The 22,165-nt window shown below is 37.4% G+C and overlaps 1 protein-coding gene across 1 annotated transcript in view; it reads right to left on the reverse strand.

Annotated features, from left to right (window-relative positions):
* Positions 1-365: 365 nt before the first annotated feature.
* Positions 366-22,165, reverse strand: part of TECRL (trans-2,3-enoyl-CoA reductase like) — a 189,705-nt gene continuing 167,905 nt past the window's right edge. Inside the window, exon 12 of the mRNA XM_060417643.1 lies at positions 366-696. Within this exon, the coding sequence (XP_060273626.1) occupies positions 614-696 (83 nt within the window). The 3' untranslated portion in view covers positions 366-613. The remainder of the gene's footprint in view (positions 697-22,165) is intronic.

Raw genomic sequence — 22,165 nt, forward strand, 5'->3', positions numbered from 1 at the left:
TTCTGGCTTACAATACTAAAATGAGACCATTTTCATTAACATTTCCACCTACATTATGCTTTTTAAAGTGTGCTTTTCTAAGAAAGTTATTAAATCTTATAAGAATTAATTCCTCACTAGGTGAAATTTTTGTTTAGATAAGATTTAATTTTAATTATACTTTACCTTGGTTGTATATTTGTATATATAAACTGGATCTATGTTGCTTTTTTATCTTAAATATATTTACTTAATTTAATGTATAAATAGCAAATATGGCTTTGAAGGATATTTGTAAGAGGAAAATATATGAAATAATATTAACTTAATGATAAGCTAAATAACCCATTGAAAACATATCTTTTAATTTTCTTTTTACATCATCGATACATATAAAAGGCAACCTTGAGAATCTTCAGTTCAGTTCAGTTCAGTCCAGTCGCTCAGTCATGTCTGACTCTTTGCGACCCCATGAATCTCAGCACGCCAGGACTCCCTGTCCATCACCAACTCCTACAGTTCACTCAGACTCGCGTCCATTGAGTCAGTGATGCCATCCAGCCATCCCATCCTCGGTCGTCCCCTTCTCCTCCTGCCTCCAATCCTTCCCAGCATCAGAGTCTTTTCCAATGAGTCAACTCTTCTCCTGAGGTGGCCAAAGTATTGGAGCTTCAGCTTTATCATCATTCCCTCCAAAGAAATCCCAGGGCTGATCTCCTTCAGAACATACATAATAAAAGTAAACACATTGCTTTCACCAAAATGAAAAATGTTACTGTCTTGAGTTATAGTGGAATATAGCCTGCTTTCTTAATAACATCATGTAATAGCCATTTAGAACAAAGGGTCTTTCTGTATAGTCTGAACAGCTGCAAGAAATAGATGAAGTGGTCACATCAGGAAGGGAAAGATAGCCTAATACATTTCCCAAAATATGTCTCATGGTTCATTAGTTGTATTGAATGTTTCATGTATGGCATCACAGGTTGTTTTTGTTTCTATAGATTTAGAAAGTACTGTATGAAACAAACTCAAATGCATTTCCTTCTTTTTACTTGATTTAATAGCAGTATTTAATGTGCATTGTGGTTCTTTCATACTTCTAAAATCTAATGAACATGAAACATTTTCCCCAGAGGAGCCCATAGAACTAATTCCCTAACCACATATTCTTCTGGGAAATAATAATTTAATATATCTTAGCATTCTTTAAAATAATAAAGAACAGCAAAATAAATGGAAACTTGAGAAAGAGAGTTATAGTTAGCACATAATTCAATTGATTTCCGAAGTAGAAACTTCATATATTTCTTGTTGTTCAGTCACAAAGTCATATCCGACTCTTTGCGACCCCACAGTTTGCAGCATGCCAATCTCCTCTGTCCTCCACTATTTCCTAGAGTGTACTCAAATTCACATCCATTGAATCAGTGATGCTATCTAACCATCTCATTCTCCACTGCTCCCCTCTCTGTTTGCTTTCAATCCTGCTCATGATCAGTGTCTTTTCCAATGAGTCTGCTCTTCAGGTGGCCAAAGCATTGGAGCTTAGCTTCAATGCTGGGGGCCAAGACGGGAGATCCCACCAATGGCAAGGTCATGCAGAAGAGTCTGGTGGGTAAGGCAGGATCAGAACTCTAGGGGCTCTCTGATTCCACCCATGGCAAGGTCATGCGGAACACAAGGCAGATCAGGACTCAAAGGGATCCCCTAGATCTGCTTGAGCATCTACCCCAGAATCAAAATCTGTCTGTTTACTGTTTGCTATATTATACTCTTGACATTAATGGAGAGATATCCCTGACCACCTTTCTTTGGAAAATTAACTTAGAGCTCCAGTTAATAGTCTCTTGCATATAAAAGGAGTGTCTTAGCTCAAACCCCTCTGATGGCTCTCTAACTTGCTTGACAGGTTTACCCAGACTTTTACAACTACACATGTGATTATTCACAGCCTCCCAACCATGAGAGGCACTGGAAGCTTAAAACATCTTAAAGATATAGGGCTTTTTAAAGAGCTAAGAATTATATTGGTGAAGGGTTTCATTGTTGTTAATATTTGCCACCAGGCCTCCATATCCTTTATATTTTAGGCACCTGGGAGAATATTAATCAATGTAATTGGGATGTAGAAAGAGGAATATAGTAGTTTTGATATTAGCAATACTAGACTTTTGAGTTAATGAATTCTCTCTTTGTTATAAATCATTATACTCCTTTTTATGTAGAAATGTAACTTTATCATTTTCCAAGGACAAAGCAGATTTCAGAAAAACATCTTAAGGGGAAACAAGTTTTCTGGTTAACTAACCTTTATCAAGAAAGATGGGGCCATAAAATGTTAACAAGGCCACCTGGCCAGAAGATGATGTAAATCACCTAATACCTGTGTATACAGATAGGTATGCAGAGAGGAAGCCTGGTCTCGATAAGGGTCAGAGCTGCTGACCCTGCATGACTCAGTTTCTTACATTTATCTCTATGTACAGCCCAAAGTATAAAAACTTCCCTGAAAAATAAAGTGACCGACCAGTTCCATGAAAGCCTGGCTCCCTTGTGTCAATTCTCTCTCTCTCTCTCTCTCTCTCTCTCTCTCTCTCTCTCTCTCTCTCTCTCTCTCTCTCTCTCTCCCTCTCCTTCCCTCTCTTTTTCAGGCTGATACCTTGGAGCACAGAGGCTCTCTGCATTCACTTTTTTGCCTGGGCTTCTAAGACTTGACCGGGAAGGTGCTCTGTGTCTTCACTCCTTCAGGAGACTGAGATGGTGCCTGCGGCCTACATGAACAGAGCAAGTCCCTCGTCTGGGGTTTTATTGGCTTTCTGTGTAAACCAAGAAATATCCAGCCTCCATTCTATACTCTCTCTCCCCTCCCCCATTGCTGACGCTATTCCTCCTGAGGGAATCTCTGGATCCAACCAGGGCTGGTCCCCAGTAATTCATCATTAGTCCTTCCAATGAATACGTGGGGTTGATTTCCTTTACAATTGACTGTTTTGCTCTCCTTGCTATCCAAGGAATGCCTAGGAGTCTTCTCTAGCAGCACAATTTGAAAGCATCAATTCTTCACTGCTCAACCTTCTTTATGGTACAACTCTCAGCTCCATATGTGAATGCTGGAAAAACCATAGCTTTGGTAATGTGAACCTTGTCAGAAAATGTATGTCTCTGCTTTTTAATACACTGTCAAGATTTGTCATAGCTCTCCTTCCAAAGGACTCTCAAGAGTCTTCTCCAGCACCACAGTTGGAAAGCATCTGAGGGTCATTTCTGTTTTAGCCCAGCCACTTCATTCTTTCTGGAGCTATTAGTAATTGCATTCCACTCATTCCTGGTGGCTCAGTTGGTAAAGAATCTACCTGCCAATGCAGGAGACACAAGTTCAATCTCTGTGTCAAGAAGATTCTCTGGAGAAGAAAATAACAATCCACTACACTATTCTTGCCTTGGAAATCCAATGGACAGAGTAGCCTGGCTGGGCTATAATTCACAGGGTTATAAAAGTTTAGAACAAAGCTTAGTGACTAAACAACAAGAAGAGTCTGGCCTACAAGAGATACTTAAAGTTTTCCAGGCTCTGCAGTGAAGGGCACACAGGAGAAAGGAGGGAGTGGATGAGGGTGTCTATCCACCATATGGAACACACCAGTGACCAAGATAGTGCAAGTTCATTATTGAATGCAAATATGACATAGGAAACAATTATGGGTTAAATTGTCTCTCCAAAGCTCATGTATTAAAGTCCTAAGCCCCGGAAACTCAGATGTCTTTATTTGGATGTAGGGTCTTTATAAAGGTAATCTAGTTAAAATGAGGTTATAATCTAATTCAACATGACTGATGTCCTTTTAAAAAGAGGAAAATTGAACTAGAGACATTCTTAGCAAGATCATGATGTGAAGAAACAAAAGTAAAGACAACTGTCTACAAGGAAAGAGGCTTGAAACAAATCCTTCCCTCATTACCTTCAGAGAAATTCAACCTAGCTAACACCTCAATGTTTAGACTTCTGGCTTCCAGCTAAGATAATACATTTTTGTTAGCTAAGCCATGTTATCTGAGCTACTTCGCTATGGTGGCCCTATGAAACTTGTACAGAAACTCGCATCCCACTTTATGCTATTTTATTTAGGTCTACATTGTGAGCAAGCACATATCTAAGTTAATAAGTTTTTTTCTTCATCTACTTTAAGTGTTGTAATATTTCATAATACAATTAAATGTTTGAATTATAAACCATTTCCTTTTACTCTATGAGGTTTCTGAAAAGTGAAAGTGAAAGTCTCTCAGGCCTGTCCAACTCTTTGCAAACCCATGAACTATAGAGTCCATGGAATTGTCTAGGCCAGAATACTGGAGTACGTAGCCTTTCCCTTCTCCACGGATCTTCCCAACCCAGGGATTGAACCCAGGTTTCTCGCATTGCAGGCGGACTCTTTACCAGATGAGCCACAAAGGAAGCATTGGGTTTCTAGGTAAGTCAAATAAATCTAATGGTAGAATATCCATTTTCCTTTGATTATCAGTTTATTCTCTAGCTGAATGTTTGCTTGCTATGTTCTTTTTAAATTGCTGGGTGATTTGTATGTCACTAAGCTAAAATAAAAATTTCCCCAAATTCCAGGAAACATAGAGTCTAATTAAGCTATGTTACAAGCAAATAAATGAAATATGATTAAAAAAACATAAATTCAATGTGAATAATTAAAAAAATAATTAATCATTGAAAAATAAATCAATGGTGTATCTTAAGATTTAGTTTCACTCCTGCTGGTATTCTTTTCACATAAAATCTGTGTATGTTAATGTATATGAATTAGTTTTGACTCAGAGTCTATAGGCATGTTAGTATTATGGTGATTCATAGTATGCATTTCATTTATAACATTGCTGTTAATGATTGATTATAAATAATAAAACAGTCCATAATTTATAAAAATATAGTAGTAAAAATTTTCCATTGACATGCAACACAATTGCACTGTAATTTAAAGCCAATCTGAATTACAGATTTAATGTGTTAGATTCTACACTTAAATGTATATATATTTATATTTTAACACATGTGGGGAGATGATACCAAAATAAAATAAAATATACTCAAAATCCTATTCAGATAACGTGCCATATAACATGACAATTCATATTACTTATTACACTGGGTGTGTATTTAAATGACAAGTTGAAAGTTATCAAATAATAAATTCCAGTAATTCTTGGGAATGTAAGACAGGCTTTATAAACACACACAAACACATCAGTACTGTTCAGTTCAGTTGATTTCAGTCGCTCAATCATGTCCGAATCTTTGCAACCCCGTGAATTGCAGGCCTCCCTGTCCATCACCAACTCCCGAAGTTCACTCAAACTCAAATCCATCGAGTCAGTGATGCCATCAAGCCATCTCATCCTCCATCGTCCTCTTCTCCTCCTGCGCCCAATCCCTCCCCGCATCAAAGTCTTTTCTAATGAGTCAGCTCTTCACATTCGGTGGCCAAAGTATCAGAATTTCAGCTTTAGCATCATTCCTTCCAAAGAACATTCAAGACTGACCTCTTTTAGAATGGACTGGTTGGACTTCCTTGCATTCCAAGCAACTCTCAAGAGTATTTTCCAACACCACAGTTCAAAAGCATCAATTCTTTGGCACTCAGCTTTCTTTGCAGTCCAACTCTCACATCCATACAAGACCACTGGAGAAACTATAGCCTTGAAAAGACAGACCTATATTAGCAAAGTAATATCTCTGCTTTTGAATATGCTATCTAGATTGGTCATAACTTTCTTTCCAAGGAGTAAGCGTCTTTTAATTTCATGGCTGCAATTACCATCTGCAGTGATTTTGGAGACCCCCCCCCAAAAAAAAAAAAAAGTCTGACACTGTTTCCACTGTTTCCCCATCTATTTCCCATGAAGTGATGGGACCAGATGCCCTGAATTAACCTTCTGAATGTTGAGCTTTGCACCAACTTTTTCACTCTCCACTTTCACATTCATCAAGAGGCTTTTTAATTCCTCTTCACTTTCTATGATAAGGGTGGTGTCATCTGCATATCTCAGGTTATTGATATTTCTCCCGGCAATCTTGATTCCAGCTTGTAATTCTTCCAGCCAAGCGTTTCTCATGATGTATTCTGCATATAAGTTAAATAAGCAGAGTGACAATATACAGTCTTGACGTACTCCTTTTCCTATTTGGAACCAGTCTGTTGTTCCATGTCCAGTTTTAACTGTTGCTTCATGACCTGCATATAGATTTCTCAAGAGGCAGATCAGGTGGTCTGGTATTCCCATTTCTTTCAGAATTTTCCACAGTTTATTGTGATCGACAGAGTCAAAGGCTTTGGCATAGTCAATAAAGCAGAAATAGATGCTTTTCTGGAACTCTCTTGCTTTTTCCGTGATCCAGCAGATGTTGGCAATTTGATCTATGATTCCTCTGCCTTTTCAAAAACCAGCTTGGACATCTGGAAGTTCACAGTTCATGTATTGCTGAAGCCTGGCTTGGAGAATTTTGAGCATTACTTATTACACATGTATATAATTTATAGTAATTCTTTTATAATAGTTTAACTTTGGAGATGAGGATAGGGTAAACCCTACGGCCGAGAGGAGGTACCCTGCATCCGAGGCCAGGGATGGTGGCCAGGAGGAGCCACTCTTCATCTGAATTCAGGAGAGCGGCTGAGAGGAGCCACCCTGAGTCTGAGGCCAGGGGTGGCATCTGAGGCTAGGGGTGGTGGCTGGGAGGAGTAACCCCACACCCGAGGCCAGGGCGGTGAATGGGAAAAGCAACCCCACTACGAAGGAACGGTGGCTGCGAGGGTGGAGGAGGGCCTAGATGAGCCATCCCACATTGAAGGTCAGGAAGGGTGGTGGTGAGGAGATACCCCTCATCCAAGGTAAGGAGCAGCGGCTGTGCTTTGCTGGAGCAGCTGTGAAGAGATATCCCACACCCAAGGTAAGAGAAACCCAAATAAGATGGTAGGTGTTGCAAGAGGGCATCAGAGGGCAGACACACTGAAATCATACTCACAGAAAACTAGTTAATCTAATCACACTAGGACCACAGCCTTATCTAACTCAATGAAACTAAGCCATGCCCGTGGGGCAACCCAAGACGGGCGGGTCATGGTGGAGAGGTCTGACAGAGAGACCTGGAGAAGGGTCTGGAGAAGGGAAAGGCAAACCACTTCAGTATTCTTGCCTTGAGAACCCCATGAAGAGTATGAAAAGGCAAAATGATAGGATACTGAAAGAGGAACTCCCCAGGTCAGTAGGTACCCAATATGCTACTAGAGATCAGTGGAGAAATAACTCTAAAAAGAATGAAGGGATGGAGTCAAAGCAAAAACAATTCCCAGCTGTGGATGTGACTGGTGATAGAAGAAAGGTCCGATGCTGTAAAGAGCAATATTGCATAGGAATCTGCAATGTCAGGTCCACGAATCAAGGCAAATTGGAAGTGGTCAAACAGGAGATGGCAAGAGTGAACGTTGACATTCTAGGAATCAGCAAACTAAAATGGACTGGAATGGGTGAATTTAACTCAGATGACCATTATATCTACTACTGTGGGCAGGAATCCCTCAGAAGAAATGGAGTAGCCATCATGGTCAACAAAAGAGTCTGTAATGCAGTACTTGATGCAATCTCAAAATTGACAGAATGATCTCTGTTCGTCTCCAAGGCAAATTATTCAATATCACGGTAATCCAAGTCTCTGCCCTAACCAGTAACGCTGAAGAAGCTGAAGTTGAATGGTTCTATGAAGACCTATAAGACCTTTTAGAACTAACACCTAAAAAAGATATCCTTTTCATCATAGGGGACTGGAATGCAAAAGTAGGAAGTCAAGAAACACCTGGAGTAACAGGCAAATTTGGCCTTGGAATGCAGAATGAAGCAGGGTAAAGACTAATAGAGTTTTGCCAAGAAAAGGCACTGGTCATAGAAAACACACTCTTCCAACAACACAAGAGAAGACTCTACACATGGACATCACCAGATGGTCAACACCAAAATCAGATTGATTATATTCTGTTTAGCCAAAGATGGAGAAGCTCTATACAGTCAACAAAAACAAGTCCAGGAGCTTACTGTGGCCCAGATCATGAACTCCTTATTACCAAATTCAGACTTAAATTGAAGAAAGTAGGGAAAACCGCTAAACCATTCAGGTATGACCTAAATCAAATCCTTATGATTGCATAGTGGAAATGAGAAATAGATTTAAGGGCCTAGATCTGATAGATAGAGTGCCTGATGAACTATGGAATGAGGTTTGTGACATTGTACAGGAGACAGGGATCAAGACCATCCCCATGGAAAAGAAATGCAAAAAAAGCAAAATGGCTTTCTGGGGAGGGCTTACAAATAGCTGTGAAAAGAAGAGAGGCGAAAAGCCAGGGAGAAAAAGAAAGATACAAGCATCTGAATACAGAGTTCCAAAGAATAGCAAGAAGAGATAAGAAAGCCTTCTTCAGCAATCAGTGCAAAGAAATAGAGGAAAAGAACAGAATGGGAAAAACTAGAGATCTCTTCAAGAAAATTAGAGATACCAATGGAACATTTCATGCAAAGATGGGCTCGATAAAGGACAGAAATGGTATGGACCTAAGAGAAGCAGAAGATATTAAGAAGAGGTGGCAAGAATACACAGAAGAACTGTACAAAAAAGATCTTCAAGACCCAGATAATCACGATGATGTGATCACTCATCTAGAGCCAGACATCCTGGAAGGTGAAGTCAAGTGGGCCTTAGAAAGCATCACTACAAGCAAACCTAGTGGAGGTGATGGAATTCCAGTGGAGCTATTTCAACTTGTGAAATGTGATGTTGTCAAAGTGCTGCACTCAATATGCCAGCAAATTTGGAAAACTCAGCAGTGGCCACAGGACTGGAAAAGGTCAGTTTTCATTCCAATCCCAAAGAAAGGCAATGCCAATGAATGCTCAAACTACCAGACAAATGTACTCATCTCACATGCTAGTAAAGTAATGCTCAAAATTCTCCAAGCCAGGTTTCAGCAATATGTGAACCGTGAACTTCCTGATGTTCAAGCTGGTTTTAGAAAAGGAAGAGGAACCAGAGATCAAATTGCCAACATCTGCTGGATCATGGAAAAAGCAAGAGAGTTCCAGAAAAACATCTATTTCAGCTTTATTGACTATGCCAAAGCCTTTAACTGTGTGGATCACAATAATCTGTGGAAAATTCTGAAAGAGATGGGAATACCAGACCACCTAACCTGTCTATTGAGAAATTTGTATGCAACAGTTAGAACTGGACATGGAATAACAGACTGATTTCAAATAGGAAAAGGAGTACGTCAAGGCTGTATATTGTCATTCTGCTTATTTAACTTACATGCAGAGTACATCATGAGAAACCCTGGACTGGAAGAAACGCAAGCTGGAATCAAGATTGCTGGGAGAAATATCAATAACCTCAGATATGCAGATGACATCACCCTTTTGGCAGAAAGTGAAGAGGAACTAAAAAGCCTCTTGATGAAAGTGAAAGAGGAGAGTGAAAAAGTTGGCTTAAAGCTCAACATTCAGAAAACGAAGATCATGGCATCTGATCCCATCACTTCCTGGGAAATAGATGGGGAAACAGTAGAAACAGTAGCGGACTTTATTTTTTGGGGCTCCAAAGCAACTGCAGATGTGACTGCAGCCATGAAATTAAAAGACACTTACTCTTTGGAAGAAAATTTATGACCAAACTAGATAGCATATTCAAAAGCAGAGACATTACTTTGCCTACTAAGGTCCATCTAGTTAAGGCTATGGTTTTTCCAGTAGTCATGTATGAATGTGAGAGTAGGATTATGAAGAAGGCTGAGCGCCAAATTTGATGTTTTTTTTTTTTTTTTATATTTCAACATTGTTTAGTAGAACATTTTCGTTATTTTTCAAAGATAAGTTTTTCAAGGGAAACTGTTTTGAACAGTTGTGGAAATATTTGTTCATTATGTGACATCACAGGTCCACTTACTGTTTTAACATAAAATTACAGAAATATAGAATACAATGAAATCATCTAGGAAAAAAAAAACAAAACAAAGCTTCCTCAAATGATTTCTGATACAAAACATCCTATAAAGAAGTTTCCTACTGGTTGGTTACTTGCCCATGTAACAAGTAACGGTGGGATCTCTCCATTCACACTACAAGTGTGAATGGAGAGAAAGTGTGAACACAGGCTGTGGGATATGGCAGGAGTTCTTTTTTGGAGTTAATGGTGTAATTGTTTTCCTAAGATAGAATTGTTTAAGTGTTCTGTTAATTAAGGGACACATAAAACAGGCAAGTACAATTCCTAATGTTCAATAACACCTGAAAGTTTGACAGCTCTTTTTATTCCACAGATATCTGAAAAAATTCTAACAATACACATTAATTTGCTTCACTTTCACATTATTCATTGTCTTATCTTATTGTTTCCTAGGCATATAGGGTTTTTATTTCCCTCCCAATTTCCATGTATTTTCTTAAGTCAACAGTTTTCACCATTTGGAATGTGTTCTGGGCCAGAATGGCCTCACCTGGACTTGCTTTAACCCACTCCACTCTATTTTCTAGTGGAAGGACAACATTCCTTCTACTTAAATACATATATTCTCCATCCACGCTGAATCCACTCTATCCATGCACACAGACAATGCATCTACTGTCCCAGCCCCTCACTCACTATTTGTGTGAATTCTTAGACATTTTCCCCATATACTGAATGAACAAATGCTTTAAGCTGTAGAGTGCTATATATTTTTTTTTGACACTGGTGTTTCATAGGTCACTAATCTGAGTTAGATAAAGCAAGGGAACATTGCAAGTGACTTTTTCTCCACCAAAGACAACAAAGCAAGTTATTACTTTGAAACCATACCTCCTAATTGTCAGAATCCCAGCTCCTCTGACACTCCCCGCCCAAAAGTCCCTCCTGTTTCCCAGCTGGCAACTGGAGGAAGGACTTCATAAACTTCCCTGGCTTTAGCAATCAGCCCTATCAACTATCACAAATAGCATATACTTTTCATAAGACAGGCACACTTTCCTGGCTGATTCACACCTCCTACTTACAGCTGCCATTGCAGCCATGGTAACAGTTCTGTTGCTTCATATTGTTGCCTGTGAAGTCAGCCAGAAAGAAAAACACCAATACAGTATACTAACACATATATATGGAATTTAGGAAGATGGCAATGACGACCCTGTATGCAAGACAGGGAAAGAGACACAGATGTGTATAACGGACTTTTGGACTCAGAGGGAGAGGGAGAGGGTGGGATGATTTGGGAGAATGACATTCTAACATGTATACTATCATGTGAATTGAATCGCCAGTCTATGTCTGACGCAGGATGCAGCATGCTTGGGGCTGGTTCATGGGGATGACCCAGAAAGTTGTTATGGGGAGGGAGGTGGGAGGGGGGTTCATGTTTGGGAATGCATGTAAGAATTAAAGATTTTAAAATTTAAAAAAAAGAAGCAGCTAAAGAAGGTGTAGGGACCAGACTGTGGAGGAGAGGCTACTAAGCTGTGCTCACAGACCACTCCCAGGGCCTAGCCCTGCTAAGCCTTCCGGAGTGGAAGGTCCCACCTTGATAGAGCTCTGCTGGCCTTGGAACAGTGCAAATTTGATGTTTTTGAACTGTGGTGTTGGAGAATACTATTGCGAGTCCCTTGAACTGCAAGGAAACCAACCAGTCCATTCTGAAGGTGATCAGCCCTGACATCTCTTTGAAAGGAATGATGCTAAAGCTGAAACTCCAGTACTTTGGCCACCTCATGCGAAGTGTTGACTCATTGGAAAAGACTCTGATGCTGGGAGGGATTGGGGGCAGTAGGAGAAGGGGACAACAGAGGATGAGATGGCTGAATGGCATCACTGACTCGATTGATGTGAATCTGAGTGAACTCTGGGAGTTAATGATGGACAGGGAGGCCTGGCGTGCTGCAATTCATGGGGTCACAAAGAGATGGACACGAATGAGTGACTGAACTGAAGTGAACTATCTATATCTGTATTGTATACTTTGTTTTCTTACTAAAGCTAATGTTTCACCAAATATCCTAAGATTAAAGGCAAGATAGATATGCAGATGATAAACGATAGTTGGGTGTATGGATAGATAGATTAAAATTATGCTTTTGAAATTTAAATTTTACATAATGCCACCATGAAGTGGTGTCAATATTTGCCTGGTGAATTTATGATCTCAACAAATATTGATTGCTAATATTAAAAATAATGTTAAAACTCATTTTGATAAAGGAGATGAATATTATGACTGGATTGGGAAATATCTCACTAGTGGTGGAGCAAAATAAGCTATGAAACTAAAGATATACAATGCAAGATTTGGAAATCCTGAATATATCCTTGACTATTTAAATCCAAGAGATTCCTAATAAAGCAAAAACAAATAATCTACTTGTATATGTCTTTTGCTTCAGTCACCTCCGACTCTTTGCAACCCATAGCGTTTTGCCTGCCTGGCTCCTCTGCCAATGGAATTCTCCAGGCAAGAATACTGAAGTGGGTTACCATGCTCTCTTCCAGGAGATATTCCCCAACTAGTGATCAAACCTGCATCTCCGGCATTGCAGGTGAATTCTTTGCCACTAAGTCACCATGGAAACCCATCTAGTTGCATAATGGAACTCAGTTGCTGGTATTATATAGAATCATCAGTGAAGTTCTTAAAAATGCAAATACTGAGTCTTCACTTGATTATATTGTGGTAAAGTAGATTGAATCAAGCTAATAGTATATGTATCTTTATCAAACTTCTCAGATGTCTGTGTTATACACTAAAATTTAGAGAAAGAATCATTTATAAATAATGTCATTTATGTACATTTTAATGAATCAATTTATAATATTTATACATACATTTTCACAACTGGCTAAAATTTAAATTAATTAAAATATAAACATTAATTTCACTAGTACACTGGAACTAAAAATGAAGAATTTCTTCTAATACTGAGATATCTTACAAAAACCAATCAAGGATTTATAAGATAAGTATCAGTAATTAAATGTAAACAGACTCTTCTTATATCCTCTGAAAGAGATTAGGGAGAATTGATATAAATTCTGCTTTTAATGAATGGTAGAATTCATCAGAAAGCCCATTTGGGACTTGTGTTATCTCTTTTGGAAGATTATTACTTATTATGTTCATTTATTTAAAAGATATTGGATAATTCATATCAATCATGTATTCTTGTATGAGTTTTGGCAAACTGTGTCTTTCAAATAATTGATCCATTTCCTTCATGTTGACATATTTGTGGACGTCAAGTTGTTCATAGTATACCTTTATTATCCTTTTAATTGCCATGTGACCTGTAGAGATGTTCCTTTCATTTCTGATGTTAGTAATTTGTGCATTCACTCTTTTTTTTCCTTATATAGCCTAGTAGATATTTATTGAATTTATAGGCCTTTTCAAATTTCAACTTTGTTTAAGTGTTCAATTCACTTTGGTTTAATCTTTGTTGTTTTCATTATTTAGAGTAGTTTTCTTATTCACTTTATTTATTTTCTAATTTTATTATTATTATTATTATTATTATTAACTTTATAATATTGCATTGGTTTAGCCACACATCAACATGAATCTGCCACGGGTGTACACGTGTTCCCAATCCCGAAACCCCCTCCCACCTCTCCCCCAACACCATCCCTCAGGGTCATCCCAATACACCAGCCCCAAGCAAATAAATACTATTTGTTTTACTTTCTGTTGATTTCAATTTTAGTCTACCATACTGGTTGACTTTGTTTTTGTTGGAAGGGTTGTGAATGTAAAATATCAACACAGCTCCAAAAATAATAAAGAAGCAAGAAAAATGCTCAGACAAGTATTGTTGCTTCTCAATTATATCTGTGACATTCTTAACACTAATTTCTTCCACCACAACCATTTCTTCTTTTAGTGACAGTCTGCTGTTGGCACAAGGAGAGAATGACTAATAGACCAATGCTACATATTAGTGAGTCCAGGAGTAGGAACAAATAGACACACATATATACATGTACATGTACACTCAGGCATTTGATCATTTGTTTACCAATAATGTATTCTTTGGAACAGTAGGAAAATGATGCTTTTATTAAATAGTGCTAGGTCTGTTGAATATACTTATGGAATACATCAGTGAATATCATTTCTACTTAACATAAGTATAAAAATTACAAATAATTGCAGCTCTAAGTGAGACAGATACAACAGTAAAATATTTAAAATATAAAATAGAAATATATCTTAATTACTTGAGTGAAGAAAAGATGCTTTCCACTATAAAAACCACTAACCATGTAAGATTGATAAATTTGATTTCTCAACATTTTAAACTTTTGTTCTTATAAGAATATGAAAAAGGCAAGCCATTGATTAAGGAATTACACTTGTAATACATATATTCACAAAAATATTGAAACCAGAATATTTAATAAGCTTCAACCAGTGAAAGTGAAAACAACTGAATGCCCTCATCCCATCATGGACAGAAAAAGGAAACTTTTTTGGGGGGGATAGAAAACTTTTTAAATGCACTTTACAAAATAAGATATAAAATGTCCTCTCTCTCTCTCTCTCTCTATATATATATATATATATATATATATATGCAAATATACCAAAATTGATAACAAAAGATAAATATAAATTAAATGTCATGACATACACAAATTAAATGATATATAACACAGAAAATTAAAAATTAATCAAGATTTAGAAAGAATGCAGAGTAATTATGTTTATATGCAGTGAAATGAGAGTATAGTTGCTACAGTTACTTTGGATAATGACTGACCCTAGTTAGAAAAGCAGGACAGCGTTTGAGACCCATAGTACAGAAGTACCCCAAGTGGCCATTATCAATAGAATATATATATATATATATATATATATATATAACACATTTTACACTGTAATTTTATACAAGGAAAAATGACTGGTTTTTGCAATAGTAAACAGTATGTTAGTATCTCTCAGAAAAATGTCTGAGCAAATAATGTCAGACACAAAATCTATTTCTCTATGATTCATTCTTATAAAATGTTCAGTTCAGTCAGTCAGTTCAGTCGCTCAGTTGTGTCCAACTTTTTGCGACCCCATGAATGGCAGCATGCCAGGCCCCCTGTCCATCACCAGCTCCTGGAGTCTACTAACTCATGTCCATAGAGTCGGTGATGCCATCCAGCCATCTCATCCTCTGTCGTCCCCTTCTCCTCCTGCCTCCAAATCCCTCCCAGTTTCAGGGTCTTTTCCAATGAGTCAAGTCTTTGCATCAGGTGGCCAAAGTATTGGAGTTTCAGCTTCAGCATCAGTCCTTCCAATGAACACCCAGGACTGATCTCAGGAAGAAGCAAATGTAATAAATGGTGATAGGAACTTGAACAGTTTGGGTTCAAGGAAATGATATGATCCAGGTTTCTGACATACAAGTAACATTTTATGTCTTGATATGTTGGATTGTTATAAGAGTGTTTTTACTCTAAATCTTCATTGAATAAAAATAATGAATTAAGCATTTTTCTTTAGGTATGTCATTGCTTCGATAGTTTATTTAAAAATACATTGGACTTCCCTGGTGGATCAGAGGATAAAGCATCTCCCTGCAATGCAGGAGACCTGGGTTCAATCCCTCGGTTGGGAAGATCCCCTGGAGAAGGAATTGGCAACCCACTCCAGTACTCTTGCCTGGAAAAATCCCACAGATGGATACGTCTGGTTGGCTACAGTCCATGGCACGCAAAGTGTCAGACATGACTGAGTGACTTCACTTTCATGACATAAAACTAAATTAGAACTTAGATAAAAATAACTATATAAACTTGTGTGCTTAATCACTTCAGTCATGTCTGACTCTTTACAAGCCTATGAACAGTAGCCCACAAATCTCCTTTGTCCATGGGACTCTCTAGGCATGAATACTGGAGTGGGTTGCCATTTCTTCCTCCAAGGGATCTTCCTGACCCAGGGATTGAGCCTGCATCTCAATTGGCAGGTTTTTATCACTAGTGCCACCTGAGAAGACTTTATACAAATATAACAGGAATCAAATAAGATTATAAAATAATGAGCTGAATGGTCAACTCAGAAAATTATTTAAAAAAAAGAAAGAAAGAAAAGTATCTCAGGAAATCTAAAATAGAGAAGAAATATTTTTTTTAAAAAAAGGAGCAAACGAAAAAGAAAATAGAAAACAGATTATTTGAGAAGATTAGTAATATAAAGATATAATTGACATAACCCAATACAGAAGAAAAACATTGGTTATAAGTATGTGGTATAGCTTGTACTGTCATTCAAAGAGAAAAAGAAAAAAAAATAATATGTGATGCTGTGAAGAATGGCTGAAAAAAAAGGAGGAAACCAAAACAAAACCACCTAATTGTTTCAGAATATCACATACATAAGTCAAATTCATATTTATAAAGCCCTTTTACACAGCTGTATCACAGAAATATTCTCATACACTTTCTTTTATTGAGTTTTCAGAATTAGCATCTATTAATAATACATATTGCATTATTAATTACACTAATAATACATTAATAGATCCTAAATCTGAAAAATTAATTACAGCATTAATATATATTAATAATAGATCCTAACTCTGAAAAATCAATAAAAGAAAATGTATGAGAATATTTATGTGATATAGCTGTGCAAAAGGGCTTTATAAATAATTCTTTGTAACTGTCATGGAAAAAAGGAATATAGTTACAACAAACAACTATTTCTGTTTACTGAAGAATACAATGAATAAAGTTAATGAGCACATAAGATACTGAAAGATAACTATAATGTATAAAAATAACCAGAGAATGGTATCCAAAATGTATAAAAATAACTAAGTAACATAAAGACAACAAATATAATCAAATCAAAAGGACTTAAAGTCTTTTGTATTGACAAAAGAAAACAAACGAGCTAAAAATGTAATGCCATGGTGAAACTAGTTAGTAACTGGAAACATGAGAGAATGAAATATCACTTACAATACTGGGGAAAAAAAATTGAAAGCAAAATGAATGCCATCTGAGAACATACAGCACAAACAAGATATTTCCAGAAGCAGCATTTAAGGATGCATTTCAGAGTGAAGGAAGATAATTCCTGAAATATAAAGAAAGGATGAAGAAAGCATGAAGTAGCATGCATCTGTTGCTATTTAAATGATGCATTGTATAAAATAATGACAAGAAGTTTATAAAATTTGAAAGTTTTCCATTTGTTTAAAATTCTTGCCAAAATTTCAAATTTAAACCTTACAAAAAGAAGAATGTAAAATATGAATTTCAAACCAGAACAGTATAAATTTCAAAGGAAATGAAAAATTTGAATAAAAGAAATTAAGATAAACTCCAGACTCACAATGTTAGCTCATTTTAAAAGGGATAAAATATACAAATAGAAACTGTACAAAATTGAAAATAAAATAAGATGAGAGAAACAAGACCAAATACATTAACAAGCATTACAATTGCAAACTGTGTAAAATTGAACTGTAGTGCTGGAGAGGATGCTTGAGAGTCCTTTGGACAGCAAGGAGGTGATCAAACCAGTCAATCCTAAAGGAAATCAGTCCTGAATAATCATTGGAAGAACTGAGGCTGAAGCTGAAGCTCCAGTACTGTGGCCACTTGATGTGAAGAGCCAATTCTTTAGAAAAGACCCTGTTACTGAGAAAGGTTGAGGGCAGGAGGAGAAAGTGATGACAGAGGATGAAATGGTTGGATGGCATCATCCAACTCGATGGACATGAGTCTGAGCAAGCTCTGGGTGTTGTTGATGGACAGGGAAGCCTGGTGTGCTGCAATCCATGGAATTGCAAAGAGTTGAACATGACTGAGTGGCTGAACTGAACTGACAGTTGCATGTAAGAATTAAAGATTTTAAAATTTAAAAAATAAAAAACTAAAATTAAAAAAAAGAGAGACTAAATGCAGAATTCAGAAAATTAAAAACAATTGTTTATCAGAAAATAAAATCCAGCTGCGTTCTGGCTATCACACATACACACACCTAAAAATAATAATCCTTTAAAGCTGTAAATAAAAATATTTAAGTATATATTCTAGGCAAATATAAACGACCCCATGGACTGTAGCCTATCAGGCTCCTCCATCCATGGGATTTTCCAGGCAAGAGTGCTGGAGTGGGTTGCCATTTCCTTCTCCAGGGGATCTTCCCGACCCAGGAATCGAAACTGGGTCTCCCGCATTGCAGGCAGACGCTTTACCATCTGAGCCACCAGGGAATGGTAATAGAAGTCTTACATGACTGTATAAATGCCTTTAACATTTGCTTCTATGCACAACATTTATTAATAATGAATGGAGTCACACAGAAGGGGAAAAAAAAACAGTATAAACTTTTATGTTCCTTACATGATTGTCCTAAATATTTATAAAGCAAAAATTAATTTAACTGCTGGTTTGATGAAAAATAAACACCCAACTAATTGGCTGCCCTTCATGCAATAACCGAAAGTTCAAATTAAATATAAAAACAACTAGAACAAACTTAAGATTTTGGATGTCGAATTAAAGCTGCCAGTTTCTATAAAGCTGTCAAAACTTTAAAGAAGGGTTGATGAACTAGTGTTCATAAGTACAGAAGTTCTTTTCTTTTAATAATGAAAATATTCTAAATTTTGATAGTGCTGTTGATTTTATCACTCTGTGAATACATTGGATACCACTGAATTATGTACTTAGTAATTTTATTCATTTATTTGTGTATTGATTGCGCTGGGTATTTATTGCCTTGCAGCCTTTTCTTAAGTTGCGGAGAGCAGGGGCTACTCTCTAGTTGTGGCGTGCAAACTTCTCATTGAGGTGGCTTCTCTTGTGGGGCATGGGCTCAAGGGCACAAAGGCTTCAGTAGTTGCTGCTCCCAGGCTCTAGAGAACAACAGGATGAATAGTTGTGTCACATGGGCTTAGTTGTTCTGAGGCCTGTGGGATCTTCCAAGATCATGAATCCAACCTCTGTGTCCTATATTGGCAGGTGCATTCTTTACCATTGTGCCACCAGGGAAGTCCTGAATTACGTAGTTTAAAATGGAGAATACTATGGACTGTGAATTATAGTATAATTCAATAAAACTGTTGTGTATACATAAAGAAAAATTTGAGGACAGGATTGGCATAGGATGATTTTCTGTTTTTCTTTGATTTCTAGCCTGAAATTAGGCCTCAGCTGCAGCCCTGTATGGGGCAGATATTTTACCCTGACATTTTACAATGGGACTAAACTGCTCATATTTCTAATTTATCTCTGAAAGATACAGGCATGAAGCACACAACAATGGCCCAATGAAGGGGGAAAAAGAAAAACAACACACACACACACACACACACACACAAAAGAGCTAGAATTTGAGCCAAGTATCAACCAAGAATTAAGAGGAAATAAAAACATTTTCTGGGCTTCCTTGGTGGCTCAGTTAGTAAAGAATCCTCCTGCAATGTGGGAGACCTGAATTTGATCCATGGGTTGGGAAGATTACCTGGGGAATGGAATAGCTACCCACTCCAGTATTCTGGCCTAGTGAATTCCATGGACTGTGTAGGACATGGCATTGCAAAGAGTCAGACACAACTGATAGACTTTCACTTTCAAAGACATTTTCAGATAAAGGAAATCAAAAGAATCTATTACTGGGAGATGTACATTATTTAAAAAGTTAAAGACATTCTTTAGATGAAGGGAAATCATATTTGAAGGAAAGTCAAATCTTCTTGAATGAATGAAGAATATCAGATATAGCATGTATTGTGGAAAATATAAATGATTTATATTTTCCCTTAGTTCCAGTAACATCCATATATCCTTTCAAAGCAAATTTAATAGCATAATGTATGTGTGGGCTTCCCCAGTGGTGCTGGTGGTAAAGAATCTGCCTGCCAATACAGGAACAGAGGTTCAGTCCCTGGGTCAGAAATATCACCTAGAGGAGGACATGGCAATCCACTCCAGTACTCTTGCTTGGAGAATCCCATAGACAGAGGAGCCTGGCAGGCTACAGTCCATGTGGTCAAAAAAGTCAGACATGATTGAAACAGCTTAGCAGGCACGTATGGATACAATACATAGGATGTAGATGGCATAAAAGTCAATGAGATTGGAAAACGGAAATGTAGGGTACCTATATTTCACATAAGACAGAAATAAGTAACTATTAATGCATTGTGACAGTGACAATCCACTCCAGTACTCTTTCTAGAGAATCTGATGGACAGAGGAGCCTGGTGGGCTGCTGTCCATAGGGTCGCACAGAGTCGGACATGACTGAAGAGACTTAGTATGAATGCATGCATTGGGGAAGGGAATGGCAACCCACTCCAGTATTCTTGCCTGGAGAATCCCAGGGATGGAGGACCCTGGTGGGCTGCAGTCTATGGGGTCGCATAGAGTCAGACACGACTGAAGCGACTTAGCAGCAGCAGCAGCAATGCATTATGAAAAGTTAATGATCCATTTTTTAAAATATAAATTTATTTATTTTAATTGGAGGTTGATTACTTTACAATATTGTATTGGTTTTGCCATACATCAACATGAGTCCGCCACAGGTGTACACGTGTTCCCCATCCTGAACCCCCCTCCCACCTCCCTCCCCGTACCATCCCTCTGGCTCATCTCAGTGCACCAGCTCCAAGCATCCAGTATCATGCATCAAACATGGACTGGCGATTTGTTTCATATATGATATTTTACATGTTTCAATGCCATTCTCCCAAATCATCCCACCCTCTCCCTCTCCCACAGAGCTAAAACAGAGGGAACAGCCTTGGAAGCGACAGGTGAAATAGATTAAAACCCTGTCATTAGTACCGACTACATAGGAAGGGGCCTATAGATCTTGATAAATATAAGCTGGACCAAGGAACTATCCAAAAATTAACTGGCCCCACAATACCCACAACACCAGAGAAAGTCCTAGATATATTTTTATTATTTTTACGCTCATCCTTTTTTTAAATTATTTTTTTTATTTTAAGTCCTCTGTTACTCCTTTAATTTTCACTTTTATAACCTACTACCTTGCAAAAAAATAAAAATAAAAAAGGATCCATGTTTTAATACCTATAGCAATGAAGGAGGAGAAAAAGTAGAGGAAGGAGTGAAAGAAGGAAGAACAAGGGAAAGGGAGGAGAAAAGCAGCAAATAGGTATATTTTAAAATATTAGTAATAATCACAAAAGAGGAAGAAAAGGAAGAAGAGATGCAAAACATGGGGTAAACAAAGGGAATTTTAAAATAGTAGCTGTAAATATAGCCATGTAAATAATTACATTTAATGTTTACAAAATTGTCAAAATGGACATAAAAGCTAGTTCCAACTAAATGCTATATATAATAAGTGTATTTAAAAAATAAAAATAGATGTTTTGAAAATAAAAAGAAACATTATATTGTATACAAATCAAAGGAATAAAGAGAATGGGATGGTTATATTAATCTAACATACGTTTTAACACAAAAAGTAGTTCCTGAGATAAAACACTTTTTGTAATGACAAAAGGACTAGAAGAAACGAACTTGCAAAAGTTATACTGAGTGAGTGAAGTCGTGTCTGACTCTTTGCGACCCCATGGAATGTAGCCCACCAGGTTCCTCCCTCCATGGGATTCTCCAGGCAGGAGTACTGGAGTGGGTTGCCATTTTCTCTCCGGGGGATCTTCCTGACCCAAGGATTGAGCCCAGATCTCCCGCATTTCAGGCAGACGCTTTAACCTCTGAGCCACTACCTGACTTCAAATCCTATTATAAAATTTTCTGAGGAGTATTAGTATAAAGCTTGACATATAAATCAATAGGCTAGAATAGAGAACCTAGAAGTAGATCCTCATGTTTATGATAATCTGATTCTTAGCAAAATTACCAACTCAATCCTATGGAGAAAGAAAGACCATTTCAGCAACTGTGCTGACATAATTGAATGTCCACCAAGAAGAATACAGAACCGAACAAAATAATACTTTTACTCTACCTTATACCATACCTCTCAAAATTGAGGTTAATTTAAATATAAATTAACTATAAAGATTTTAAAATAAAACAGAAGGTCCTAGTGATTTGGAAATATGTTTGGAAAAATTTGTTTCCAAAAAGTTTGGAAAAAATTTCCTGGAAAAATTGCAGAAGAGA

The sequence above is a fragment of the Ovis aries genome, chromosome 6 (assembly GCF_016772045.2).
Source record: "Ovis aries strain OAR_USU_Benz2616 breed Rambouillet chromosome 6, ARS-UI_Ramb_v3.0, whole genome shotgun sequence".
Classification (NCBI taxonomy): Eukaryota; Metazoa; Chordata; class Mammalia; order Artiodactyla; family Bovidae; genus Ovis; species Ovis aries.